This window comes from Panthera onca, chromosome C1 (genome assembly GCF_046562875.1).
Source record: "Panthera onca isolate mPanOnc1 chromosome C1, mPanOnc1 haplotype 2, whole genome shotgun sequence".
Classification (NCBI taxonomy): Eukaryota; Metazoa; Chordata; class Mammalia; order Carnivora; family Felidae; genus Panthera; species Panthera onca.
Genome location: NC_138346.1, coordinates 214,707,016 through 214,734,749, shown reverse-complemented (window position 1 = coordinate 214,734,749; position 27,734 = coordinate 214,707,016). Strand labels below are relative to the sequence as shown.

The window sequence follows — 27,734 nt, the reverse complement described above, 5'->3', positions numbered from 1 at the left end:
ACACCGGCGGGAGAAACGACACGCAGTCTGTGGAAGACCACACCGGCGGGAGAAACGACACGCAGTCTGTGGCCCCGGGTGCTAAGGTTGGCGGACTTTGCCAGAGGCTGCGTGCGCGGCGGGAAAGGAGGAAGGAGGGGCTGCCGGGGGCCGTGCCGCCTCCCACCTCCCGCCGCTTGGGGGCGCGCGCAGGCTGGCGCCTCGGCTTCCGCCGGCGCCCCGCCCCCCGGGCTCGCCCCGAGCTCCGATTGGCTGCGCGGCGGGAGCGCGCCGAGTCAGGGGGCGGGCCCGCGCCGGCTACAAAGCGGCGAAGGTCACGGCGCGAGCAGGCGCGCGCCGCCGCCCCGCGTCCCGCCTGCGGCCCGCGGCCATCGGCCTCCCCCCACCCAGCGGCCCACGGCCCGCCGCCCGCCGCCCGCAGCCCGCGCGGGGAGCCATGGAGGGAGTGAGCGCGCTCCTGGCCCGTTGCCCCACGGCCGGCCTGGCCGGCGGCCTGGGGGTCACGGCGTGCGCCGCGGCCGGCGTGCTGCTCTACCGGATCGCGCGGAGGTGAGTGCGCGCGGCCCACGCGGCCTCGACCCGCCGCCCGCCGCCCGCCCCGGCCGGCTCCGGGGCCGCACGGCGCCTCCCTACCCGCGAGGCCGCGGCGTGGGGGTGGGGGCCCGGCCCGCGTGCCCCCGCGCGGAGACCCGTTCTGCACGCTTGCGTCCCCGGGGTGGGGGCCGGCTTTGGAATCTGGGGTCGGGAAGCGGCCGGGGTGGAGGGGTGGGCCCGGGGGATCCCAGGAATGCGGGGCGGACGACGACAGCCAGCGCGTGGGTTACAAACTTCCTCCCCCACGGAGACGCGTGCCTGCCGAGCCGCGCGATCTGCAGGGCCGCCCCACGCCCACCTCGGCGCCCGACACCCGCGGGAGATTCCAGCGGAGATCGGACTGCGCGGTTTTCCACCTTCAGCCCAGCTTCCTGCTCCTCGGGCGCGCTTTGGGGTGGCAGGGCACTAGCCGGCACTTTCTGGTCTGCATACGCGGTCTCAGGCGTTGTTCTGATTCCTCGGGGGCCCGGTCAGAGTCACAACCCCTTGCTCCCTCTAGAGAAGGAAGCTGAGGGACAAAAGAGCTAAATTGCCACTAATTACAAGAGCCACCGTGTGAACCCGAAGCCTGGCCCTGGAGCCTGTATTCCTAACCCCTGGGCGATACTGCCCCCAAGAGCTGGAAAGCCTGATACTCTTAAATGGGCTGGGGCTGCTGCTGAGCTGAGCTGGTTCGATAGTTGCCCCAGCCCTTGGCAGGGCTCAGAGATCATGCTGACCCCCATATTCAGAGCTGGCCTCTCTGATGGGGCCCCCAAGATCAGGGATTAAAAAGCTTAGTGGCCTCCTGCTTCGGCAGGGCCTCGGGAGCAGCCCAGCTGTTTCCCCATCTGATCCAGGCTCTCGGAGGACAGGGGGGAAAAGGTGGGGTTGTGCGAACGTTCTGGGGACAGAATGGGATCTGCAAGGGACCTGCAGAGCTCGGTTATGAGGTGAAAGAAGAGAAGGAACTTGCCTGCGGTCATGTAGCAAGCGGCTAGAGCTGGGATTTGAACCTGGGCAGTCTGGCTGTTCTTCCTTAATCACCCCTATGTACTGCTTCTCACCCAAGGGAGAGAGAAGTGAGGGTGACTGAGTCACAGGCTTCCTGGAGGAGGAAGGGTAGGAGGGACATCAGCTGCATCTGCAGGATGAGCCAGACTGGCAGGCGGAGGAGGGGGTGGCCTCCCAGGGGAAGATAGCTGGGATTGAAGGAGCTCCCAAGGGGGCCTCTGACACCCCACGTCTCCCAGTGTCCCAGTCGCTGCCCAGTTTCTGGAAGCGCGGCCAGCGGGTTCAGAGTGGTCATTTTATGCAAGGGAGCTGAAGTGCAGAGGCAGGTGGCCATTTGCTCTGCTTCCCGGGGCATGTGGACAGCAGAGCAGAGGCCAGGGCCCGGTTTGTCTCCCGGACGCCGCTGCCTCCCAGTTACGCTGGGATGGGGCGTGTTGCGCTAAGGATCAGGGCCTGGGCCAGGCTTCAGTTGTGTTCCGTGTGGCTGAATTTTGACTGGGTTTGCTCAGCGTCCCTCGAGCTGCTATGATTGTTCTCAGGGGTGCTGTCTCCCCGCCCGGGCCAGCAGCCACGGCTTTTCCTCCCTGGGAGTCTGGAGACTTGGTGCAGTGCTGGCCAAGCTGGTTCCGAGGGGAGCCCCGAGGGTACCTGGAAGGCCTTTCACTCCAGCGGCACGACACCAGGGTGTCACGGTGTGGCATCGGGACCTCTTGGTTGGGCTGAGAAGGACCAGACCTTTCCCAGGATGCTCTGAGATTTTCAGAAAGCATTGGCTTTTGTCTGGGCGTCATAAATTGGCCACTGTCACGATTCACAGGCAAGACAGGCTTGCAGAGACTGAGCCCTTCTCCCTCCGGCAGGGAGAACGCTGTGACTGGGGAGCGTTGGCTTTGGCCGCACATGGGTTTTGAATGACCCTCGGGAGGTCATGTGAGAGTTGTTTCTGGAAAGTGACTTGGCCAGGTGGGTGTTCGTGGGCTCAGCAGTGGCGGAGATGACAGAGGGATATAGAGGGAAGACTGCCCCCCCCCCCCCGAGCCTGGGGGAGAGGCCAGTTCCCTCCCCAAAGGGCTGCAGCCCTCCCAACGCCGCAGTCTTTCCCAGATTATCATCAGTAACTCACTGCTGACGACCCGCGGAGGCACCTGCACACCGCTACCTCGAGAAACCCATTCTCCAGATGAGGAAACCAGGGCTTGGAGGAGTTGGGCTCCTGTCCTCCAGTGCCCGACTGTTAAACAGCAGATCCAAAGGGATGCCTGGGTGGCTCAGTTGGTTAAGTGTCCCGACTCTTGATTTCGCCTCGGGTCATGATCTCATGGGTTCGAGCCCCACGTCGAGCTCTGCGCTGATGGCCTTGAGCCTGCTTGGGGTTTTCCGTCTCCCTCTCTCTTTGCCTCTCCCCACTTTCGCCCTCTCTCTCTCTCCCTCTCTCTCCAAGTAAATAAACTTTTAAAAATATTAAAAAACAAACAACAACAAAAGGCAGCAGATCCACTCTAGCCCTTCAGCTCCTAACCAGGCCCCACACTCGCTGGGCACACGCGGGAGGCCAGCACTGTCAGCGTGGGGTGGGAGCCCGACTTACACTTCCGTGGGCTTGCTGGCCCTGCCTCCAGGTGGTCATGATGGCTCCTGGGGCCTCCCCCACCCCAGACCCCCCACCTCTGGACTCTGGGGCTCAGCGTTGTGTCCAGGGTCCATCTCGTGCCAGCTCCTGTCTGCTCAGGGCCTCAGGGGCCTCCCCTCCCGTGGTGTTTATTGCATTGTCCACTGGTGTTTGGAGACCGAAGAGAGCGGCCTCCTGGGTTAAGTAGCAGAGCCTCTTCCTGGCCCCCAGAGTCCCCATTTCCCGCCCACCTCTGGCCACACTCATGGAACCGCACGCCGGCTGCGGCTGCGGGGCCCGCTCCCTGGAACCCTGCGGGGTGTCCCCTCCCCTCTGGGCCTAGCAGTCCCGTCTGTTTGAATGCCACCTGCTCACTTTGCCCTGCTGACCATTCTTCAGGATGATGGCAAATGCTCTGCTTGTTGGCCTTTCCTGTGACATCTGTCACCAGCTGCCCCGCGAAGTTGCTGTTCTTGTCCTCGTGTCCAGATCAGAAGTGGAGAGCTGTGCCTGTTTCTGGCTCTCAGACACCTGGCGTGTGCTCCGTAATCACAGGTTGCGCCGAGGGGAAGGAGGGCATTCGGCCGTCTCCAGGCCAGGTCTCCCCTGGGAGAGGTGGCCCCGGGGGCTGTCTTGTGTCGGCAGGACTGCCGTGGATCTCCCTGAGGTTTGCCTTGAGGCTGGGTGTGAGGCCTCGGAGGCCCCGGGCGACACCAAGTTGCCTTTTTTTTCTTTTTTTAAGTTTATTTATTTTGAGAGAGAGCGAGAGTGAGTAGAGAAGGGGCAGAGAGAGGGGGAGAGAGAATCCCTCTGTGCTGACGGCGGAGCTCGAAGTCACAAACTGTGAGATCGTGACCTGAGCCCAGATCGCGAGTCGGACACTTAACCACCTGAGCCACCCAGGCGCTCTGACACCAAGTAGCTTTTCGGCGCTGCTGGTGCCGCAGCCCGGGAGACACCTGCTTGGTGGGCAGGGTCACGTGTGTTGTCCATTCAAGGCACAGAGGAGCAAGTGAGGAGCCTCCTGGGGGTCCAGCAAGGACCCCCTCACCTGTGAGGCTGTCCTGGGCTGTCCTCTTGGGGCCCTTCGAGAGGCTAACCTCCTGATTCCTGAGGGAACCATCCTGACTCTCCTAGAGACGGTCTTCCAGACCCCACCCAGCTGATGCACGGTGCCCAGGGTCAGAAGCTATATATATGCCAGGCCCCTCCTGGGAGGCTGGGTACTTCTCACGGCCTGGTGGGAACATTGACACGACAGTCTTCCCCAGACTCGAAACCCCCTCGGATAGGGATTAAGCCCCATCCCTGTGTCTCCTCCGTGCGGTACCGTGCTGGGCTCACAGCAGGCGCCCGGGACCTAAAGCCGCATCCCTCCGATGGCGGGCTCCCTCCTACAGCAGACACCCCTGCCCCCATCTGTAGGAGATGGCAGGATGCCCGGGCACGAGCTTTTGTTTTAACCAAATGCGCGTCGGGGCTGATGGGGCAATACCGTGGTCGGGGTGGGGTGTGTTTGGGACCTGCGGAGGGGTGGGTCCAGAGCACGTAGCTGCCCCTTTCCCCTCCCAAGGGGCCCACCCTGCTCCTGGCCGCTTCGGGTCTCCTCTGGCTCCAGCAGAGCCGGGGAGCTCAGCACGCGGGCGGCAGAAGCTGGGTGAACCCTTCCAGATCCTCCTGGCCGCCCACCTGCCGGGGCCCAACCTTCCCCCCAAGGCCGCCTGGCCGGGGACCGTCTCAGTCTTGCCTGTGTCACAGGGATGTGCCGTCTTGTTACCTCAGAACTCCTCCCCGGCTCGGAGCGGTGCGTCCGAGAACCTCCCTGGACTGGGGGTTGGTGGCTGGGGGAGAAGCGCTTTGGAGATGTTATGAAGGGACCTGGGGGGACCTCCTGAGCAAGAGCAGGACCAGCGCTAAGCTGGCTCAGAACAGACCCCACCCTCCCGTGTGAGGCCTGGTACAGGTAGAGGTGGAGGTGGGCGCAGCCCAGGTCGTGTCTCACGCGCGGAGCCCGAGGAGAGGCGTCGCTGGTGGGGGAGCCGACTCGGGCCCGGCGTCCGAGCGCTCGCTGGCCCGTCCGCCGCTCCAGGCCCCGGACCCTTTCAGGGCTGGCTGCGCAGGAACTGTGGGGGAGGACTCGGTGGCCCGTGGACCCCCCCCCCCCCCACTTCCCCACCCTCATCGCCACCCTGGGCAGGGATTACCACGGGCTGAGAGTGACAAGCTAGAGCCACTGGCCCCCGGGACCAGAGCTAATCCCCTGCCTCCCCTTCCTGCCACCCGCTTCCAGGCCAGGCTCGTTTCCTGAGCAACAGGGCTGGAGGTTCAGAGTGGAAAGGATGGCTTCCTGGGGCAGGAGGGGCTCCGGGGGCTCCCTGGGCCCAGAGCCACAGGTCCTGACGGCCTGCATGGGTTCCTGGGCCCTGCGTCTTTATCTCCTGCCCAGCTCTCTCTTTATTCTCAGACCTCCAGCTCCTCTGCTTGGCTTCTCTCCAGAGGCTGAGTGTGTCGCGGAGGGATGTCGAGGAGGCCCGTGGTGAGAATGGAGGGAGCCGGGGGTCAGGTGAGAGGTTTCTCACCCTGCATCGTCACTCACTGGGACGTGCCCCCCGCCTCCCCGCCGCGCTATGGCAAAGAAGCCTGTAAAGCAGGTGCAGATCACAAAGAGAAAGCCAAAGTGCCAGCATCCAGGCAGAGCGGGTCTCCCCGCCTCTCACCTTGCCTGGCGCCGCCTTCCACTGCTCTTAGCGTGGAGCCCAGGGACGCCGTCAGCTTGCCTTGTGCCAAGCACCTGCCGGGCTCAGCACTTTCCTAAATTCCCTGGTTTACCCTCTCAGCAGCCTCCCTTCGGGGCAAGGCTCATCATTATCTCCATTGGCCAGATAAAGAAGGGGAGGTTCCGGGAGGCAGATGCGTTTCCGCAGAAGGCCACACCACAAAACCGTGACCACAGTGCCACACTGCCCACTGCTGCCGTGGCCAGGCTTTGCTCTGGCCTCTTGCTGTTGACGAGACGCGGCGGTCCCTAGTCCCTCATGAGGGCTTTGGCCTGAGCAGGGGCAGGGAGTGTGCCGCTGTGGTTGCTGGGGGTGATCCAGGGTGCCCTCTGTGGACCCTGGGGCTCCTCCTTGCGGCGCCTGGATGCATATCCTCCTCTCCCCACTCCCCTTCTGACTATAACTACCACTTACTGGGCATTTAGACTGGCATTACTTCCCATCCTTGACACGCTCTTGTGCCCGGTTGGCAGGTGGTTAAGACTGAGGCCCGGACAACCCTCATAACCTGCCCGTGCTCAGTGGGGGATGATGGAGGGGCACGGCCAGGAGGCAGCTGCGGTGTCAGGAGCTTCCTTTGAGGCCCTGACAAGCCCGGGGACAGGAGGGTGACAGAGTGACCCTTTGTGTCGCACAGCACCTTTACGTGTCTCGTGTCAGTGGATGGTTGTAACACATGGACGCACAGGTTGTGTGACCGCTCGCGTTTTGCAGGGGCGGGCCAGGCTGGGAGAGGAGGAGCCTCCTGGGGCTCACATCTAGAGGCTGGCAGAGCCAGGCTCCTGGGGTCATGCGACACGTGTGGTGCGGCTGCCCAGTACGTTGGGGGCCCAGGCAGCGCCCCAGATTTGGAGGTGGCCTCTGGGGGACGACAAGGGGGATTAGGAGCCATGAGGCCGGGACCCCAGGGCTCAAGCAATTGCCACCCATTGCCTGCATTGTTTCTAGATCCCTGGGACTGGAGGCGTTTGTTGGGCAGTTGCTGTACTCCCCCTCCTCCCTCCCCCTCACTCCACCCTGCAGCCAGTGAGGTGGGTGGAGGGGCCCAGAGCACAGATCCCCCAGTGTCTGGGCCGGGATTATCCTACAGCCCCCACCTGTCACCACATGTGTGGCCAACGAGGGCCACTGTGGATTGCCTGCCCTATCCCTCCAGCAGAGAGGGTTGGCTCCAGTCTGAGCAGCTGTCCCTAGTCCCTGCCCCTCAGCCTCCTTGACCTTACCCTCTTGGGGTTTTTTTTTCATCTTTGGAGCACAGGAGGCTCCTGCCGTCTGCAAACTCCCTGAGGAGCACTGTTTGCACAGCCCAGGGACAGGCTCAGGAGGTCTGCGGGCCTTGGGAGGGCGGTCCTCGAGCCTGGTCACTCTCGGCCCTGTGGCCTGGCAGGTTCTGGTCCGCGTTGCCCCCATGCCTGAGCCCCAGGATACCAGGGGCTGGTGCCATGGTATCTGGTGCGTCTTCAGCTGTCCCCCGGCGCTGGGAGGGAGGAGGCCAGGCTTCGCCTGGAGGCCTGAGGAGACGCTGTCCCCGCCTCGGCCTCCCTGCAGGTCCTTCTGGCCAGCACTCAACCTGCAGCCCAGCCCCTCGCCTTGTCACTTCTCGCGGCTGCGGCGTCTTCAGCTCCGGGTCCCCCGTCCTACTTCCCATGCTTTCTCTGGTCCCCATAGCACGGGTGGCGGCGCCCTCCCGGCTGACCTCACCGTGTCCTCGTCCACAGGATGAAGCCGACGCACACCATCGTCAACTGCTGGTTCTGCAACCAGGACACGGTGGTGCCGTACGGGAACCGCAACTGCTGGGACTGTCCGCACTGCGAGCAGTACAACGGCTTCCAGGAGGTACGGCCGGGTGGGGCCGGCGGGGCCGGGGGCCCAGGCAGCTTGTCCAGTGTCCCTGCCCCGAAAAGCAGCGGATCAGGGTTCAGACCGAGATGTTTCCGGCTCTGAGGCCCATCCACCGCTTTGCCTTACACCAGGGGTCGGCAGGCTTTCTGCAGAGGCCAGATCGTGTTTTCGGTTTTGCGGGCTGTCCTTGCAGCGGCCCTGCTCTGCCAGGTGGTGCAGACCTGAAAACACAAACACAGGCGGCCGGCCCACGGGCAGGATTCCGAGGGAGGCGGCAGGCCGCACTCGCGGCGTCTTGCCTGTCGGGCTCCCCGTGAAGCTGCTTTAAAAGAAAGTCTTCCGCCGCTGCTTGTAAAGAAAGGGGGTGTTTGGGATCCGCCGCCACTTCCCCCCGGGGTGTTGCCGGACGGGGCATCCGTGGCGGCTCTCCTGAGTCTCTCTCCCCGCTGCTGACTCCGTCCCCTCCCACCCCCAGAACGGCGACTACAACAAGCCGATCCCCGCCCAGTACCTGGAGCACCTGAACCACGTGGTGAGCAGCGTGCCGGGGCCCCGCCCCCCCGCGCAGCCGCAGCAGTGGGTGAGCAGCCAGGTGCTGCTGTGCCGCAGGTGCAGCCACCACCAGACCACCAAGATCAAGCAGCTGGCCGCCTTCGCGCCGCGTGACGAGGTGAGGTGGGCACGAGGCGGGGCCCCGGCCCCCTCCCCCTCCCGCGCCGGCCCCACGTTCCGGGTGTGTTATTTCTTCCGTCCCCGTCCCCGTTGGAACACACTTCTCGCCCTCCCTCCGTCTCGCGTTTGCTGCTGCCCCGGGGCTCCAAGCCCGGGACGTTGTCGTAGAAACCCCAGTGCCTGCCAGAGGGGCGTGTCCCGGGGCAGGGGGAGGTCGGGTCCTTGGGCGCCCCACGCGGGCCCTCTTGGACCAGTCCTGTCCGCGTCCCTGAGTCCGTCTTGTCCACTGGCCGGGCAGGCAGTTTGCCCTGCAGTTCCGGGGAGAGGAAGATAGGTGAGCAGCCTGGTGTTAGGAGTTCGGCCCCCGCCAGGCCTCGCCCGGCCCGGGGGTTCCCTGACCGCGGGAGAAGAGCCCGGCTGAGGCCCAGAGACTGTGGCTTTCCCATGATCCCGCCGGGAGGGGAGGAGGCAGGGGGAGACCGGGAACCTGCATAAAGAAGGGAAGGCGTGTGCAGTTTGGCAAGCAGAGAAGCTTTTGTGGCACATGCAGTCCCAGCCAGAGATCAGACTGATAACTCTCCTGGCCACTGCAGACTGAAATGTTCGGCTCCCCTGGCAACAGGGAAGGAGAGGTGTGTTGCTGCCTCTCTGGGAGAAGGGGGTGTGGGACTCGAATCTTCTGAAATATTCCTGGAGCCCAAAGAACCCTTCGGCTCCCACTGAAGCCCTTGGTTCCCTAGTGTTTTCTGGACCCTTGGCCTCTGCCTCCATCTAAGTAGCGTCCACCCAGAGCTGGGTTCTCCCTTGGCTCACCTGCCCTGCTGGAGCTCTTGGGACCCAGGAGCGGAACCTGAAGCAGGGACCGCATCCCGAGCTCCTGGCCTCCGGGTGCATCCTGTGCGGCAACAGGACTCGGCTAGAGTGGCTCCTGTCACCTCTGGGCCCCCGCTGTGTGTCGGCTTCTGCGCCAGGCCTCACCCCCCGTGGCCAACATCGCCGCAGGCAGTAGGAGGCCACCGGTCCTGTAGGGCACGGAGGAAGCAGGTTGCGAGTGGGCACGACTTAGTCGTGGTCACCGCCCTCGTAAGTGAACCCAGATCTGACCTGCTCGACACGAGCAGCCCCCGTGGCCCCCCCCCCCCCCCCCCCCAGGACCCTGATCCTCTGTCGTCCCCCCCGCAGGGCAGGTATGACGAGGAGATCGAGGTGTATCGGCACCACCTGGAGCAGATGTACAAGCTGTGCCGGCCCTGCCAGGCGGCTGTCGAGTACTACATCAAGCACCAGAACCGCCAGCTGCGTGCCCTGCTGCTCAGCCACCAGTTCAAGCGCCGGGAAGCCGACCAGACCCACACGCAGGTTGGAACAAGGCACCCCGTGGGGCGTTTGGGGAGTCACGGCCCTTGGTTTTGTGCAGGAAACCCCTGCTGGGGGGCCGAGCCCCCCGAGACTGTAGGCAGCTCTTCAGAGCCGAGACCCTTCTCCTGGAGGCAGTAGCCTTCCCCCGGGACCCCTCTCCCAGCTGTTCACAGGCCCCTTCGTGCCACTGGCCTGAGCAGGTATCCCAAGAAGAGTGGGTCAGTGTTGTAATACGCACATATGTTTTTTCAAATTTTTTAATGTTTATTTATTTTTGAGAGAGAGAGACAGAGCATGAGTGGGGGAGGGGCAGAGAGAGAGGGAGACACAGAATCCGAATCAGGCTCCAGGCTCCGAGCTGTCAGCACAGGGCCCGAGGCGGGGCTCGAACCCACAGACACGAGATCATGACTGAGCCAAAGTTAGAAGCTTAACCAACTGGGCCACCCAGATGCCCCAATACATGTGTATTTGGGCGCTTGAGCCAGGGGTTGTGAGGGTCCTATCGGACCCGGGCACTTCCCCGACACAGGCACGCGCTCCCCCCAGCACCCTTCGTGGTGGATACCCCCCGAGGCCCTGTGACTCCCATTTACAGCTGTGGAAGCCAGACTCAGAGTTCCAGAACTTGCAGAGGGCTGGACGCCAAGATTTGAACCCAAGACTACCTGGCCAAAAACTTTTAAATTATCACTATACTTGGTTAATGGAACGTTCTGGTTTAAAAAACCTGAGGTAGTAGGCTGTAGATTCTGTGTCTCCCTCGCTCTCTGCCCCTCCCCCACTCGTGCTCTGTCTCTCAAAAATAAATAAAACGTTAAAAAAATTTCAAAAAGCCTGAGGTAGTAGCAAGTGGATTTAGAAGTAAAAACCATCCCCTGCCAGAGACGTTCCTGCCCAGATGTGCTCTGTGTCCAGCTGGCATGTGGTTTCCAGTCTGAGCGCCAGGCCCCTGACCGCGAGGCCACACCACCGGCCCGCACCACCGGCCCGCACGGCCGGTTTTGCACAGCAGGACGCTGACCTTCAGCTTCCCCCCTCACCACGGTGTTCCTAGACCAAACAACTCGTTTTTTGTGTCTTTTTGACTGGGTTTTTTTAACTTCAGTTTGGCCGGAGTTCTCTTCTCTGTTTATTGCAATTCCACTCAAAATCACAATAGGAATTTCTGATGAGAACTTGATGAAATGATTAAAAAACTTATTTGAAAGAAACCCGATCACCCTACCACCAAAAGGGTTTCTCTGAAGAGCGTGGTAGAGCAGTCCCCTGCCGGCCGGGGTGACTTCCCCAGCGGGTGAAGGCCAAGAAAGGAGGCAGATGAGTGAAACCCAGCAGGAAACCTAGAGACCAAGCTGGGATTACGTAAGGGTTTAAGGCGTGAGGAAGACGCCGCCTCTGACCATCAGGAACCAGGCGGACTCTTCGGCGGGCGCTCGGGGGCGCTGGCCAGGCCCTCGTGCAGAGTGGGCACCGGGAATGGCTGTCGGCGGCTCTGGCCACCCCTCCGACCGGTCTTTCTCCCTCAGAGCTTCTCCTCCGCGGCGAAGGCCCCGGTCCAGGTCATTGCGCTCCGCGCCCTCGCCTTCCTGGCCTGCACCTTCCTGCTGACCATCGCGTTCTGTGGCACCAGCAACCCCTTCGCCCCAGAGGCCACCCTGCCCCCGGCCCTGCCGCCTGGTGGCAACGGCTCGGCCACACCTGACAACGGCACTGCCCCCGGGGTCGACGGCTGGCAGCAGCTGCTGGGTCTGCTGCCCGAGCACGCGGCAGAGAAGCTGCGGGAGGCCTGGGCCTTCGGGCAGAGCCACCAGATGGGCGTCGTGGCCCTGGGCCTGCTCACCTGCCTGCTGGCCATGCTGCTGGCCGGCCGCATCAGGTGCGTGTGGGGCCGCGCAGGGCCGGGACTCGGTGGGAGGACACGCGCCCGGGTTGAAGCCGAGAGGCTCTGCTGGGCACACGGCCACGCGCTAGGCTCCGCGGTGTGGCTGGAGCCAGACACGGTCTCTCTTCCCCGGCAGCTGGGAGTCTGAGGGGCGAGAGGAAGGCAGGTGGCCTGCCTGAGAGGGAGTGGTGGCACCCAGAGCCAGCCCGCCCCTCACCGCTGTGCGCTTGGGCCTCGTGGCGTGCTTTCGTCCCCCTCGGGTGATGACAGTCACCTGCCTCTGCGGTCGTCGGGGGTCCGGTGGGGCCCTTGTGCCCCCTGTGCGGTTGCAGACCCTGTAATGAGCGGCATCCGTGTCGGCTCAGTGCTTCTGAGGGAGGTTCGGTCGTATAGACCGGGAGGAACTGAGCTGCTCAGCCGTGCAGCGTGGAGGTGTTGAAGTGGGAGTCCGAGGCTCCCCGCTCTCCTCTTGGCCCTGGACTCTGTCCTCCGAGCCGGGTTGGGGGGGGAGTGGACACAGGAGGGAGGGGGGTTCTTGTCCTGCTGCTGGGGGCCCTCACCGCCGCCCCCACTCTGCCCCACAGGCTCCGCAGGATCGACGCCTTCTCCACCTGCCTGTGGGCCCTGCTGCTGGGGCTGCACCTGGCGGAGCAGTACCTACAGGCCGCCTCGCCCGGCTGGCTGGAGACGCTCAAGTTCAGCACCACATCCCTGTGCTGCCTGGTGGGCTTCACGGCGGCCGTGGCCACAAGGAAGGCGACAGGCACGCGGAGGTTCCGGCCCCGAAGGTCAGAGAAGCAGCAGTGACTGCGGGGGGGAGGACAGACGGACGGACGGGCCCAGAGCAGGGCCCCTGTGACTTGCGTCTTTGTCACCTGCCTCACTCTTGCCCCCGCCCAGCCTAGAGCCCCCCCCGTGCTTTCCAGCACCAGCAAGCCACCCTCCCCGCCCACTCCCCAAGTGCCCTAGAGCCACCCACCGCTGCCGCACCTCTCTGGCCAAAGAGCCCATCGCTGCCCCCAAACTGGGACGCGGGTGGCCCACGCGACCTGCCTCTGACCGGGGGCCTTGGCTGGCAGTGCAAAGAGGCCACGCCCCGGTCCTGAGCGGGCGGTGGGGGTCAGGTCCCTGCTGCCTGCTGCTCCTCTCACTTTGCCCCATCTCAGGGGCTGGTGACAGTGGCTGCGGGCCGGGCCCTTGCCGTGTGGCCTGACTACTCGGGCTGCTGGGCGTGGGCGGGTGCTGTTGAGCAGGGGCCAGAGCAGAGCCCCCCACCCTGTCTCCACGTCACTTCCTCGGTCTGTCCTTCCGGTCCTGCCCACTGTCCAGCCAGCCCTCACAGAGCCGGGGACCCAAGAGGACACAGGGCTCGCCACCGCTGCCCCCCCAGGATTCATAGCTCGGTTCCTCCTCCAAGACCTTCCTGAGACCCATTGTCCCTCAGCCTCCTGCCCTGGGAACAGAGAACACAGTTCTTGGGTCCAGACTGGCCACGGGTGTGTGGGGCGAGGCTCTCCTCGCAGTGGGCCGTAGAGAGGCCCGCTGGCCCTGTGGTCAGCAAGCGTCTTAGCAGCCAGGCCGTGGGGGGGTTCGCCCAGCTGGAGTTCTGAGCAGTCTTACTCGTCTGTGATTTGGGCGCTGCTGGGGGCCAGACGGAACCAGGGCACGCATGCGCTGCTCCCTCTTCTGAGACGCGCCTGGCTCTCCCCTGAAAAGGCAGGACTGCAGGGGCTGGGGTGAGGCCTCCTGAGCCAAGGCTGCCCTCGCTGGCTGGCGGTGGAGACCCGAGTGCCCTCGGCCTGCTCCCCCACCCCACGCCTGGTATGTCCCGTCTCCTCCGCTCGCCCCCACGGGATGCCTGGGGAAAGTTCTCGCTCCCTATGGGCAGCACAGGGCAAGGGCCCAAGAGCGACACACATGGCAGCAGGTCATTTGTCACCTTGTCCCTCTCTGGCCTGTCACCACCCTCCTGACCCCTGGAGCCCCTCGTGGAGGGTGCCGGGCCTCCTGCCTTGTGCTTCCCTGTGAAGCACTTTCCTTTCTGTGGGTCAGGCGGGAGGGTAGGGACAGTGCTGACCCAGAGTCACCGCTCCAGGGGAACAGGGCTGCTACTCAGTAGCTGTGTGGTCCCGGCCGGGCCCCTGCTCTTCCCAGTCTCCGGTTACCATCTGTGAAATGCAAGGTGGGCCTCTCTCCAGGGTCTTTGAATGCTGACCTTGATGTGGGTATGTGCGAGGAAGCACTTAGCCCGGGGCACTGTCTCCGAGTGCCCCCGCCCCCCACCCGCCCTGGCAGCAGGCGGCCCAAGGCTGTCTCCATCCAGGCATTCTGCCCTCTGCTGACCCCACATTGGGCCCCAGATCCTTCCAGAGCCGGGGTGCCCTGCCACTCGTCACTCTGAGTATAAGTCTCCCTCCAGGAGTGACCCCGTGCTCTCCCCTTTACAACACATCAGAGCCTGGGGAGGACAGAGGCAGACTCCATGCGTGTGAGGGTCACACTCGGCAAGGGGCCACCAACTAACAGCCCGACGGGCCCCTCATGGGGCCTGAGCCCCACCGTCATGGTCCTCGTGTTCCTGGGGCCCTAAGAAGCCAGCCCACACCACTCACGCCCAGCCTGGCATCCGGATGGGTCTGGAGCGGCCCCCTTAGCCGCGTGGCCTCAGTCAGGGCCCTGCCTGGCTGGGCTCTGCTTGTTCTCTGTAGAGGGCGAGGCGCTAGGTGACTGGCAGACCCTGCTGGGCCGGGGCGGTGGGGGGGACTGCCCGTCCGCCTGTCCCTTCTCCCCCAGTCAGCCTGCCTGAGGGGGGGGGAGAGGAGGCGGCAGGTACCGGGCGGAGAACTGCTGGTCTGACGGCAGAGCCACCCTCTTGTGTGGATCCCCTGTTCTCAAGGAAACTGATGGCGTGATGCTAATTACTGCTTTTCTTGGCGTTGAGTAGAAGCAGGACATCTGTGTGTATGTGTGTATTTAAGTTAAATTATTTATAATAACCATAACCGGCTCTCGTGCTGGCCAGGAGCCCCTGCCGAGCAGATGTCTCTCCTGCCCTCTCCGGGGACGGAAAGACGCCCTCGTGAGCCGAGCCTCGTAGGAGGGAGGCTTCCTGCGCTTTTTAGAGTTTTGTGTGACTTTTTAAAATTACGTGTCTGTCCTTTAAAGTTCATGACCTGGAGCATATTCCCAGCACCTTCTGATGTTACTGGCAACAGCTGAGGAAGTGCAGGCATCACTGGGATCATGGCTTATTAACTGGAAGTGTGTTGCCCCTACCGAGGACCTCTGTCCCCTCCACTGGGGACGACTGTCAGACCGCCTGGGGTCGGGGTGACCGTCTCCAAGACGCGAGGGAGGCCCCCCCCGGCTGTCCTCTCCCTCGGCGTCCGGGGTCCCCGCCACGGGCTGAGCCACCGCCTCGACGCACCTGCCCGGGAGGAGCCCGTGTGTCTTCTGTCCGTGACTGTTGCGCAGTGTCTTGCCCTCTGGTCGTGTAGTAGAACCGTGGACGATTGGCCGGTGACGCTTGCTGTAACCGTAACTCCTGGCCGTAGATGTCTTGTTTTTCATGCTGTATTTTCAATAAATGCCTCCGGGACTCTGCTTTCACCGGCGGCCGTCAGGTACCATGTCTTTTTTGTTTTTTCTTTCACGTTCCTTCAGAGGTTTCTGTGCCGGGGGCAGGGGACTCGGGGGTACAGGCATGCCCACGGGGGGTCAGATTTGGGTGCTGGCGCCGTGGGCATCGGGCGGCTCCGGGCCTGGCTGCCCTCACGTGCCCTGCTGGGTCGTCTTTTCCTCCGTCTCAATAAACGGCTACGTAAAATGTAGTTCTCTCTCTCCTTCTGCTCCCGTCTCGGACTGGGATTGGGTCGAAAAGGACCAGACAGCCCCCTCAGTGTCAGATGGGACACGGTACAACCTCCTGGCCTGTCCCGGAACCCGTCCATCCCAGTGGACGTAGATTCGGACTCAGGGCTGAGTGCCTCTCTGAGACGGGGTGCGTGGGTGCAGGGTGGTCGGGGTGGGGGAGGGAGGAGGGAGCCTTGCCAGAGGAAGCTTCGATACTTGTGAGCTCTCCGAAGCCTGGCAGAGATTGGGCTCTTTTACGGGAGGTTCCCAGGGACCGTCCGCCACAGAGCCACGATGGGAGCTCGCTTGGCACTTAATGAGGATCTGCTGGTTGACCGATGTCACCGCGTGTCACGGCAAGAGGGGTCAGACCAAAGAACTGTCTCCTGCTCGGTGCCACCGTTCTTAGTGGGATCAGAGATTGGGAACAGCACCTGTGCCAGATGGATGAGAGACTGAGCTTTAAGCACTGGGGTGGCGGCCCCAGGTGTGAGCAGGATCCGGGAAAAGCAGGGAAGAGCCGGAAAGACGCTGGAAGCCTCTCCCGGGCCCAGCTGACCACTTCTGGACCCCACAGCCCACCTTGGAGCCTCTCCCCTCACTCGCCGGTTACCGGGGGTGGGCGGCGGGGGCGGGGGCGGGAAGCCCGGCGCAGGGTCCTACCGCCTGCCCGACGGGCTCTGGCGAGCCCTGCCCCCGTTGCATCCTCCGGGAGGTGCAGGCCCTGGCAGGGGACGGCTTCACACGTGATCAGAGCAAGTTGGCCAACGGTCCCAGGGCATCTTCAGTGAGTTCAGTGTCCCTTCCGCCCCCAGCTAATCCCCGAGGTGGTGGCGCCATTCTGCCGTACGGCATCGCTGCTCTGCAAATGACGACACAAAATCCTGTTCTCTGTTAAAAGGCAGACTCTATCCCAGCTGTTGTGGGGGTGGGGAGGGAGGTGTCAGACAAGCTTGGGCAGGACAAAGTCAGCATGTGGAGTGCGGGCACGTCCAGCCTGGGGTTGTCCAGACCCTTCTGGTGATTGGCTTGATGAGTTCCTGCCTCGGTTTCCCCATGTCCCCCAAATGCAGGGCCCTGCCCTTGGTTCTGACATCCAGGTGGTCTCCTGGTGCTCCCGGAAGGCATGAAAAGGTCCCATGATTCTCTAGGAGGGCAGCAGCAGACCCCACACTTGCCTCGTAGTAAGGGGTGTTTAAGGGGATGGGGGTGAGAAGTAGCGAGCAAGTCAGTGGAGTGGAGTGTGGCTAACAGCGCCCTGAGAGTGTGGTCGTGATGGGCACAGGGCGGGTCCCTTAGGCCCCCGGCTCTGCTGCAGGGCCTGAGCCAGCCTGCCGCTCCATCGGCACATTGTCCATGGCCCCAATTGTCCCTTGGCACTGAGGTAAGGCTGGACCTCCCCCAGCTCCGTCCAGACGGCGGACTAATGTATTAACTGCCTCCGTCCCGCCCCCCCCCCCCCCCCCCCCCCCCCATAATCGGTTGCCTTAATCAGAAGCATGGTTGACATTCTGGCTTTTGGGGCCACCGGGTCCCATCGTGTGATCTGTCCCATTCTCGAGTTAAAGAGACACTGTCACCTTCCGTCTTTTGGGCAGCCTTGCGATCGTTGACAGGTCTTCTCTAAGCTGGAGTTAGGCTTGCGTCCCGCAAGAGCTCTTCCCCGGGGAGTCCCCAGCCTGGCCGCCCCCACCCCCTCCGCTCCGCAAGGGGCTTTAGAGGAGCGTCCCAGACCAGAGAGCAGCAGTGGGGTTCCCAGAGGCCGGCCCCAGGGAGCAGGGGGCGCCTTGAGCTCAGCCGTCCTGTCAGGAGGCTCTGGGCACGGAGCACAGAGTGGCGAGGGGGAGCCCGAGGTTTGGCCTTTTACTGAGCGCCTGGCGCGGGGGTCGGGCGTTCTTGCTTCAAGGCGAAGGGTCGGCATGAGGTTGGCAAGGGCGACAGTGTCACTTTAATCCCGAGACTCGTAGTGGAGCTAGTTTGCTGTGAGGCTGAGTGGGACCCGAGGGGGCATGCCGGGAGGGGTGGGTCACGCTGGCACCTCCCAGCCACCCGCTCCTAATGGCGTGACTGTGGTCGAGCCGCTCCTCCGCTTCAACTAACGCACGCCTCCCTGGGACCCCGACTCCGGCCCCGCCTGGCACCAGGGGAGAGGGGACGGGACCTGTGTGGAGGCCGCCTCCAGGGCCTCCCGGGGCTGACCCTCCTCTTCTCTCCCGCGCCCGACGGGCTCCCGCAGGTGTTTCCCGAGAGACTCGGCCGGCCTTTTCCCCACGAGCCCCGGCCTGGCCGTGCCCTGCCCGAGCGCCACCGGCCCTCCGCCGTCTCTGTTCATCCCCACGCCGCCCGGCTTCCTGCCGCTCGCCAGCCAGCAGCTGTTCCGCTCGCCTCGACGGGCCTCGCCCTCCTCGCTGCCGGGCCGCCTCAGCCGGGCCCTCTCGCTGGGGACCATACCCTCCCTGACTCGGGCAGGTAAGAGGCGCTCCAGCGTGGGCAGGCGGGGGACACGGGGGCGCCCACCGGGCACGGGGTGGGCTGGGGGCGGGAGGTGGTTAGAGCTCCTGCTGTAGAGACGGGCAGAGCTGGGGTCAAACCCCACTGCATCCCGCTCAGCGGCTGCCTCCGGTGAAGGGTCTTCACCGCCGTGAGCCTCAGTTGCCCTCAAAGAAAACGAGGGCAGTGGTAGAGTAGAACCTGCCCCGGGGGTGTCTGGGGCAAGTGAGGTGACGCGTGTAAGGTTCCTGGAAGGGCAGCGGGCACCCGGTCGACGTCCACACACACGTTGGGGGCTGTCTCTTCCCACCATTCCCGCTGTTATTGTTGCTGCCGTTGTTCTGAGACCCTGGGGGCTGGAAGATTTGCCCCTAGCCTTTTGGTGTGACCCAGAGGGCCGGGGGTGGCTCGGGTCCGCCGCATTTATCGAGCGCTGGCTGCACGTGGGCTCTGGTGTGGCTGAGACCCACCTGGTCCTTGTCTCAAGACCCTCTGTCTCCTTCGCCTTCTCTGGTGGAATCTTCCTGGGAAGTCCGTTGCAAATCAAATCCAGTTTTTCTTTCCTCGTCGCCCTCAGCTCTTTGGGAAGCCACTTGGCCAGACCGGGCTTGCCTCTTCCTCCGGGTGGGTCCTGATGCCTGGCTCCCGGGGTAGCAGCTTTGGGGGTGGAAGCCGCCGTGAGGAAGTATCCCAGCCTCCAAGAATATGGGCGGCATCTGGGTTAGAGCAGGGTTGGTAGGGGCGCCTGGGTGGCTCAGTCAGTTGAGCGTCCGACTTCCGCTCAGGTCGTGATCTCCCACGGTTCGTGGGTTCCAGCCCCGTGTCGTGCTCTGTGCTCACAGCTCGGAGCCCGGAGCCCGCTTCGGATTCTGTGTCTCCCTGTCTCTCTGCCTCATCCCCACTCGCACTCTGTCTCTCTCTCTCAAAAGTAAACATTGAAAAACAAAAAACAAAAGAACGGGCTCGGTGACCTGCGGCCAGGGTCTCCTTTGAGCCCCTCGGCAGCTCGGCCAGGTTGGGGGCTCCAGCTCCAGTCAGGTGCCCCTCTGAGCTCCCGTTTCTTACCCCCGTGACTTGCCCAGGGTCCCCCTGCAGCTTGGAGCTGAGCTTTGTGCCTGAGCTCAGGTTCCTGGCCCTGTCACGTGCAGGTCAGCGGCCTCCCGGATGGGGGTGGGTCGTACCGCAGGAGGAACGGCTCAGATGGTGGGTAGGATCCAAGGTGGGATTGCCCTGAGTCCAGATGCCTGGACTCCAGATAGTTCTGTGTAACCAGACACGAGCTGACTCCTCCTCTGGGAATGGTCATCCAGCAGAGTTCCTGACCCCCTGCCTGTGGCCCTGGAGCTGGTGGGACCTCTGTGGGCTCTTTGTGAACGGCATCTAGGGGTGTGGGGGCGACCGTGAAACTCCCTGGGTGTGGGAACCCGGGAGGCCCAGCAGCTGAGCCCTTTCCCCGGAGTGTTCTCTAGAACTCTCCATCAGGCCTTCAGGTGGGGATGGGGCTAAAGGGGCCCAAGGTGGGGACAGGGGCCCAAGCTCCCAGGACTCTGTGGGACTAGCTGGGTTCAGATCCTGCCAGAGCCCTCTGAGGGCCCTCTTGGGGAGAGAGGTGCCAACTGCAGAGGACAGCAGTCTCGTTTTGCTCTTTATGTAAAGAATTTTTTTTAAATATTTACTTATTTTGAGAGCTAGCGTGAGCAGGGGAGAGGCTGAGAGAGAGGGAGAGGGAGATTCCAAGCAGGCTCCACACTGTCAGCACAGAGATCCTGACACAGGGCTCGAACTCATGAACCTCGAGATCATGACTTGAGCTGAAATCAAGAGTCAGACGCTTAACCGACTGAGCCACCCAGGCACCCCTTGGTTTTTGCTCTTTAAAAAAGGAGGGGCGCCTGGGTGGCTCAGTTGGTTGAGCATCCAACTTCGGCCCAGCTCATGATCTCACGGTTCTTGAGTTCGAGCCCCGCATTGGGCTCTGTGCTGACGTCTCGGAGCCTGGAGCCTGCTTCGGATTCTGTGTCTCTTTCTCTCTGTGACCCTCCCCCATTCACGCTCTGTCTTTCTCTGTCTCAAAAATAAATAAACATTTAAAAAAAAAATGAAATAACTGGGGCACCTGGCTGGCTCAGTCAGTAGAGCATGCAACTCTTGATCTCCGTGTCGTGAGTTCAAGCCGCACGCTGAATGTGGAGCCTACTTTAAAAAAAAAAAAAAAAAAAAAAAAAAAGACCAGTTAATGTCCACAGGGTGCAAGGCAGGGACCGGACCTCCGAGAGGCACCTTCCTGCTCCTCCTGTTCCCTGTAGAGCAGACACAGGGTTGAGAAACTGAGGCGCATCCCCACCGCCCCTCCCTCTGGAGAAAAGCCTAGCAGCTGCCAGTCTGACGGGGGCAAAATGAGGGGGCTCAGACTTGCCCAGCTGTAAGCCAGGCTTGGTGATAATACACATGTCACGGGGTGGTTGTGAGCACCTGATGTGGCAGCCAAGTGCCAGGAGCCAACAGCCGGGAGCAGCCAAGCAGGCCCCCAGCCGGTGACCCTGGGAGGGTCTAATATGGACGGCCGTGCCTCCGGGCTGAGGTAGGCATATCAGGGAAGCTTCTAGAACAAAGCCTCAGCAGACACGGCTGCTGGTGTTAGTATGGGATGAGAACACCCGTAACAGCAACGACCAGAGGCTTAGCTCCTCCAAGGTGGCCAAAGGCCATTTTGCTTGTACCCCAAGTTGATAGTAGGATGGCTTTCCTCGTTTCCCCTGAGCAGAGGCGTCCTTCTCTGTCCCCGGTGGCTCTTGAGTAGAATGTGGAGAGGGGAGATGCCTGGGGCGTCAGGAGCAGCCCTGCCCTGGGCCCGACACTCCTGGGAGGACCTCTGTGCTCACCCACCAGGGCAGCAGAGCTGAGGAGCTTCCATTTCAGACCCCTTGGGAGGGGTGGGTGGCATCCCACCCACCGTGGAGGACCCACGGTCTCCCTGTTGCCCTGTGAGGTGTGAGGCAAGGGGACTCGGGAGCAGCCCCGCCCCAGGGGCAGCAGGGCAATTCTGTGGACACAGGCTGGTCTCGGAACGTTCAGTGGTCGGAGGGACCCCAGGGTCTCCACTGCCGGGGGGCGTTAACGAAGATTTCTGCAGCTCCTTGGCTCAGGTAACCAGGAGGCACTGGTGGTCTGGGGCTCAGGCACTGGGCCAGGTTCTGCTTTCCTGTGTCTCTCTTTCTCGCCCTACTCGCCCCTGCACCTCCCTGATGCAGGCTCATCCCTGCGTCCCTACAGCTCACACCCAGCAAAGAGACTGCTCTCCTAGCATCCGTACAACCAGTCCTGGAAAGGACTCTGTGCTTGGGCCACGTGACCACCCTTAGCCAGACACATGGGTTGGCCTGAATCTGTGTCCCTGGGCCTTATGGGGGAAGGGGCGGGGGGAAGGGGCAGGCAGCGTGCTGTGACCAAGGGGCCCTCAGAGCCCCAAGGGTGGTGGAACAGCAGTTGCTCGTGATGGCACACGGTGGTCGCTGGATCTTTCCACACTCAGCTCTCGGCTAAGCGCTGGGGGAACGCAGGGTACGTGGGGCGTAGTCTCTGCCCTTGGGGTGCACATGACTGAGGAAGAGCAGCGTGTTCAGTGTTCCCTGAGGGGCAGTGCAGGCCGGCAGGCACAGGGTAGTGGAGGGGCAAGACCCCAGAAAGAGCAGGCTACGGGGGGAGAGGGTGGGTGTCGGTTTCTTTATCCCTGAAACGAGAGCAGGCCAAGCGGATCTCTAACAGTAGTTCAGGGAGTCTGTTGAGAGCTTGTGTTTTCGAGAAAGTTCGGCCTCAGTGACAAAGGCTGGATGTCAGCAGAACGGGGGCTGGAGAATGGAGAGGGTGGGTGGCTGTCATTACCACGGGCCTGACCTGTCCCCCTTCTGTTTCCTCTCTAGACTCAGGGTATCTGTTCAGTGGGAGCCGCCCACCGTCTCAGGTGTCTCGATCTGGAGAGGTTCCTGTTCCAGGTAAGGAGGACAGGGAAGTGTGGGCCAGGGTCCCCAGAGCATCCTGTGGGATGGGACGGCAGCCTGGTTAAACATGAGCTTTGGGGGTCCCACGGGGTTCTGTGTTCGAGTCTCAGTCCTGTGCCTCCCAGCTCTGCAGCCCTGGGCAAGTGACCAACAGCCCTGTGCCTCAGTTTCCTCTAGTTTCCTCTTCTGTGAAACGGGCGTGGTGGTTTCTAGGATTAGCTATAATGCTGTCACCCTTATCAGTGATGACTGATGGAGACCACACTCGGGATTAGCTGAGTTAGCTGACCGTAATTAAGTCAGTGCCCTCGGGGCAGGGGGACGCGGCTAAGGGTCCGAGATCCCCTCCCTTCCCTCAGCTCCTGGCAGGCTCCCCTCTGTCCCCAAGTTTTGGTACAGCCTCATCTTTCCTCTCCGGTTAACAGAGGAAAAGCACCGGGAACCACGCAGCCGTATCAGGGATAAAGGTGCCCGTAGCAAACATTCAACCTTGTTTTCATTCCTACCGTAAGCCGTCGTTTCTGCCTTCCTCCTGCCCTCCAGATTACTTCTCTCTCCTGTCGGGATGCTGTGCCTCGTCCCCACTCCCTTCCCCGGCGCCCTCCGTGGCCGGCTCCGTGGCCTCCAGCTCTGGCTCTCTGCGCCACCGCAGGCCCCTCATCAGCCCGGCCCGGCTCAACCTGAAGGGGCAGAAGCTGCTGCTGTTCCCGTCGCCCCCCGGGGAGGGCCCCAACACCCCCAGCAGCTCAGACGAACACTCGCCCCACAACGGCAGCCTCTTCCCCATTGAGCCGCCGCACGTCCCACAGAGATCGCCGGCGCAGGACACGAAGCTCACTGTGGGTACGAGCACCCCCCCCACCCCCTGGCCACCCTCCCAGGAGGTGGGAGAGCCCAGCAGGGCCGTGACGGCGCCTGTGATCGTGTGCGGCGCTGGGACGGCCTTGCAGGCGGCCACACGGGGTCTGTCCTTGCTCTTACCGAGCGTGTGCAGCCACTCTTCCCAAGCTCCAGACGCTCCCGGCCTGGCTTCTGGTGACCTTGAACGCTCCAGGACGTGGCCCTCCGTTGGCTGATTTTATTTTCTTCTTTTGCAATTGACCTTGAGGGTCCTTTGTTCCTTGGGATGGGTCAAAAGCGCGTGATACCGTGCTGGGCTGCATCTGTCTGGTCACAGATGTTTTTGTTGTGCTCAAGTGATGTTGTTCTGTAAAGCATCTTTAAATTTTTAAAATTAGGCTTCGGCGTTTAAAATTTTGAACTTTCACGTTAACATGTGGATTTCCTGTGTCTCTTACAATGTCGGAAGGCCCGGCCACAGCGGGTGTGAACACTGGCCAGACAGGTGGAAGGATGGGTTGAGATCCCGGTCCCAGCCTCTGCCACCCCTTGCCCCACCCTGTGCCCCCAGAAGCCTCCTTGTGGCCGCCGTCCGCCTGTTGGCGACCGAGTTGGCTGCTGCACATCTATAACCAGCTCCCTTCGCGGCAGCCACGTAGCCGGGATATGAACGAGGACCCGGCCTCCCCTTGCCCGGGGTAGGGCAGGTGGGCTGGGACGGGCACGGCTGGCCACATCTGAGGACTGTCCTGGGATTGGAGGTAGAGCTGGCCCACGTCTCTGCCTGGGGGTGAGCCGTGAGCACCCGCTGAGACACCTCTTCTCTCTGCAGACATGAGGTCGATGCCAGAAAGAGGCAGTGCCTGCAGCAGCCGCTCCATCAAGAAGGAGGATGATTCCTCTCAGTCATCCACCTGCGTGGTGGACACCACCACCCAGGGGTGCGTGGAGGAGGCCGCCGCCTGGAAAGGTCTGTGCTCCGATTGGGAGGGGGGCGGGGGAGGGGCGGAGGGGCTGTGGGTCCGCAGCTGCGGTCATCTGGTCCGTCTGGGACCCTGAGAGAGAAAGCCCTCCAGGGCCCTCGAGTGGCAGAGGGCAACTAGATAACCCACGCAGCGCCTTCTAGGTCCAGCTACCGCCCGGCGTACAACGTGGCCACCCTGGGATCAGGCCCCATCAGCGGAAGGTCACAGGGAGCTGTTTACGTTTAAGAAAAAATTTTTTTTTATTTTTTTTTTAATGTTTTTGTTTATTTTTGAGACAGAGAGAGACACAGCATGAGACAGAGGAGGGGCAGAGAGAGAGGGAGACACAGAATCCGAAGCAGGCTCCGGGCTCCAAGCTGTCAGCACAGAGCCCGACGTGGGGCTCGAACTCACGAGGCATGAGATCATGACTTGAGCCAAAGTCGGACGCTCAACTGGCTGAGCCACCCAGGCGCCCCAATGTTTATTTATTTTTGAGAGAGAGGCAGAGACAGAGTGCAAGCAGGGGAGGGGCAGAGAGAGAGGGAGACACCAGGCTCCAGGCTCTGAGCTGTCGGTGCAGAGCCCAACAGGGGGCTCGAACTCAGACTGCAAGATCATGACCTGAGCCGAAGTCGGACGCTTAACAGACTGAGCCACCCAGGTGCCCTGGGAGCTGTTTACATTTACCAGCGTTAACATTGCGTAACAGTAAAGACCTAGGTCCTCGGCTCTTCCTGCCACGTTTCAAGTCCCCATTGCCCTGTGTGGGCAGTGGCTCCTCTGCGCCAGCACAAATACGGGGGGAAGACGCTGGCCAGAGAGCCTGGCGCACCGCGGGGCTAGTGCGGGGGCTGCAGGCACAGTATGAGGTCAAATCCTGGTTCCAGGTAAAGCACCAGGCACGCTGTGAGCACCCAGAGGCCAGCACAACTGCCGGTGTCCCCAGGGGACACGCGTGTGGAGAAGATGGATGGACAGTCACGAGGGGAGTCTTTCTGCAAAGATGGTTCCCTGTCTTTGGAGCCGACAGGAAATGGGTGCTGTCCCCAGAGCACAGACCTGGGGCGGGAACCCCGGTCCGGAAGCCTGGGCAGGGTACTGCTCCTCTAAAGTGTCTCTTTTCTGTCTGTAAAGTGGGGTCATGCCCCCAGGCCCCCTCATGGGATACGAGTACAGCACACCCAGTCCTCGCCTGGTAGCACGGGCTCAGGAGACGAGGTGCCTTCCGGGAGGCAGGACTAGGCCCACTGACCCTAGATTCAGGGGTCTTTCTGGGCAGGGAGGCTCCTGGGAGCAGGGCCTCGGGCCCCACAGCTGCATTGCCGGTGGGCTGGGCCGGTGGGCTGCTGCACGGGGACCCTTTAACCGGGTCTCTTCACTCTCTCTCTCAAAGGTCGCGTTGGGCCCTCCCTGGTCCGGGGCCTCCTGGCCGTGAGCTTGGCTGCCAACGTTCTCTTCACTTCGGCCTACCTGTACCAGGTCCTGCGCTGACCCGCGGTCCGCGGCCCCCAGCGCCCGGAGGGGCCTGGAGACGCCCAGGTGCACGCTGCTTTCACCACTGCCGGCCTCAGAGCCCCCCTGAGGGGCTCCGCCATCCTCGCCAGGGCCTTTGACCTCGCTGGGCCGGTCCTGCCTCCGGGACCCCTGCACCTCACCTGGCCGACCGCAGGGCTGAGCGTGTCCGTGCGGTCACTCTCCTCCCTGCCCGTCTCCTTGGCCGAGATCAGTTGTGTTTGGTGCTGACCCTGATCCTGAAGCCAGGGATCCCCGAGGGGCCGTGGGGCCCTGCGGTCCCCTCCCTGCCACCCGGCCCGCCCGGCGGGAGTGCCACTACTGTAGCTACAGCGGGAGCTGGCCGCCTCTGGACCCTGTGCTGCGGGGCTGTGCCCGCATCTCGTACTGTATCTCCCCGTCCCTCTGCGGCTGCCTCGGCTTCCCTGGCGGGGGGTGGGGGAGGGTGGAGGGATGGTCCCTGTGTCATTTGCTCTCGACCCTGCCCGGTGAAGAACAGACCCCTTGGGCAGGCCCCCTTGAGGATGGGCATCACCTGCCCGTGTCTCCCCCCGTTCTACCAGCCCCCTGGCTCTCCTGGGTGGGCAGGTGGGTACTTGGGGTCCCCGGGCCAGGGCCCTTCGGAGTTCCAGTGTAAGCACCCTGCTGCCCCCGGCCAGCCTCCCTTCTGCCCGCTTGTGCCCCTATTTTATTACCTCTCGTGACCTTCCCGGGCAGCGGCCCGTTACCCCGAGAACACTACCCAGGGCCCACCCTGCCCCACTTCCAGGCCTGCGCTTCTGGGCCCCTCCCTCGCGCACCACCCACAGGGGCCTTGCTCAAGCCCCCGGCCTGCACTGCAGGACGGGCCCCGTCAGCCTGCAAGTCTCCAGTGAGACCACTCCCTGCCCTGCCCCTGCCCCGCCATGAGCCTGGCCCCTCTCAGCCCCTGAGACCCTACTTTTCTCCCTTTCGTTCTGCTGCCTCCATGGGCTCCGTGTGGCCTCGGTTTCCAGGCCACCTGAGCTCTCATTCCTTCCCACTCCGCCGCCCCCTCAGGCCCTGCCGCTGCTCCTACAGCCCGGCCCCCTCCCCTCCCCACCCGTGCCGGGGTCCTGTCCTGTCCCCGAGAGGAGGAAGGAGGGCCCTTGGTCTGGCACAGGGAACCCCCCCCACTGCTGTGAGGAGGGAGTGTGTGTGTGCATGTGGCCGTCCGAGCCCCGCAGCCCCTGCCACCCGGGGCCTCACACACAGGTACCGGCAGCCTGTGTCTTACACAGGCATGTGCACCCGGGGAGGAATTGGCAGCCTTGGTGAATCCTGAGACTTGGGGGCGGGTGGTGGTGGTGAGGGCAAGAGGAAGGGTCTTTATCATTCAGGGATAAAGTTTAATTTTATTTTTCTACACATTTTTGCCAGGTAAGGCATTTTGCTGGTAAGCAGGATGCCCCCAGTTCTCCCTGCCAGGGAGGTTTCGTTTTTTTAAGCCTTGGGTGCTTTTTTAGTGATTTTTTTTATCATGTGGGGAAGGAGTCGCTCTGACTTTCCCTCGCTCCTCTTCCCCCCGCTCCTGTCCTGAGAGCTGTGTCCCGCCCTGCCCCCCGCCCCAGGACGTGGGGGGTGGGGGGGCCAGGGGCCGCACCAGGACCCTGAGTCCAGCTGCCAGAGATGATTCCAACTCGAAGATGGTGCTTCTTGGCCCCCATTTGTATAGTGGGCACGTGTATCCAAGTTTTTAAATTTTCTTTTTTGCCTAACAAAGCCAAACTCCATTCCCTAGTACCCTTCCTCTGTGGCTCTGAGGAAGCCCCAAGAGTGCCCTCTCCTCTCCTCGGCCCCTCCCGCCCGGGACCGCCGGTCCCCACACCCCGCAGGGGCCGGGGAGAGGCCAAGTGGGGAGGGGGGCTTACTTATGTTTTCTTTCAAACAAAAAACACAACCTTATTTTTCTTTACAAAAGCAAAAAAAAAAAAAAAAAAAAAAGAAACCAAAAAAGATACCAACCTTTGAACTATACCTTAGTCCGTCTCGTCTGTTCTGTTCACTGGGCGGCTCAGACCTGGGGGAAGCGTCCTGGCTGCCCTTGGAAGTCAGTTCACTCCTGCCTTCAGTACAGCGTTGAGGGTGGGGTCCTGGGGCTGCTGGCGGGGATGTGAGTGCAGCGTGCCGCCCCTGGAAGGCTCAGGGATTTGAACGGGAGACCAGCTGTGCAGGGCAGGCCTGCCCAGGAGGGGCGACCAGAAGCTTGCTGAGCAGGGAGCCAAGGACCGCATGAGCAAGGGCTCTGGCAGAAAGTGCTGACTGTCGCCGCAGAAAAGCCCATCTTAACCAGCAGTCCCCAACTTGACCCCAGAGCTACAG

General features: G+C 62.7%; 1 protein-coding gene across 4 annotated transcripts; it reads left to right on the top strand.

Moving 5' to 3' along the window:
- Positions 1-288: 288 nt before the first annotated feature.
- TMEM201 (transmembrane protein 201) lies at positions 289-27,734 on the top strand. Of its 4 annotated transcripts, none has more exons than XR_009607108.3 (12): positions 289-549; positions 7,692-7,812; positions 8,294-8,488; positions 9,673-9,849; positions 11,379-11,728; positions 12,319-12,522; positions 17,823-18,055; positions 21,997-22,068; positions 22,618-22,917; positions 23,747-23,884; positions 24,770-24,919; positions 25,276-25,380. XR_009607108.3 is itself a non-coding variant. In XM_060622285.3 (11 exons), exons 1-11 carry the CDS (start codon positions 437-439, stop codon positions 24,790-24,792), a joined length of 1,926 nt encoding a protein of 641 aa, XP_060478268.1. In that variant the 5' UTR covers positions 289-436; the 3' UTR covers positions 24,793-27,734. The 4 variants fall into 4 exon arrangements, 2 of the variants coding, with proteins under 2 accessions (XP_060478268.1, XP_060478267.1); XR_009607107.3 differs by having other exon boundaries at positions 24,770-24,977; positions 25,276-25,355; XM_060622285.3 differs by having other exon boundaries at positions 24,770-27,734.

Coding starts and splice junctions, on each gene's coding strand:
- TMEM201 (XM_060622284.3), top strand. CDS start 437: ATGGAGGGAGTGAGCGCGCTCCTGGCCCGTTGCCCCACGGCCGGCCTG. Junction 550..7,691: donor CTCTACCGGATCGCGCGGAG/GTGAGTGCGCGC, acceptor CCTCGTCCACAG/GATGAAGCCGACGCACACCA. Junction 7,813..8,293: donor AGTACAACGGCTTCCAGGAG/GTACGGCCGGGT, acceptor TCCCACCCCCAG/AACGGCGACTACAACAAGCC.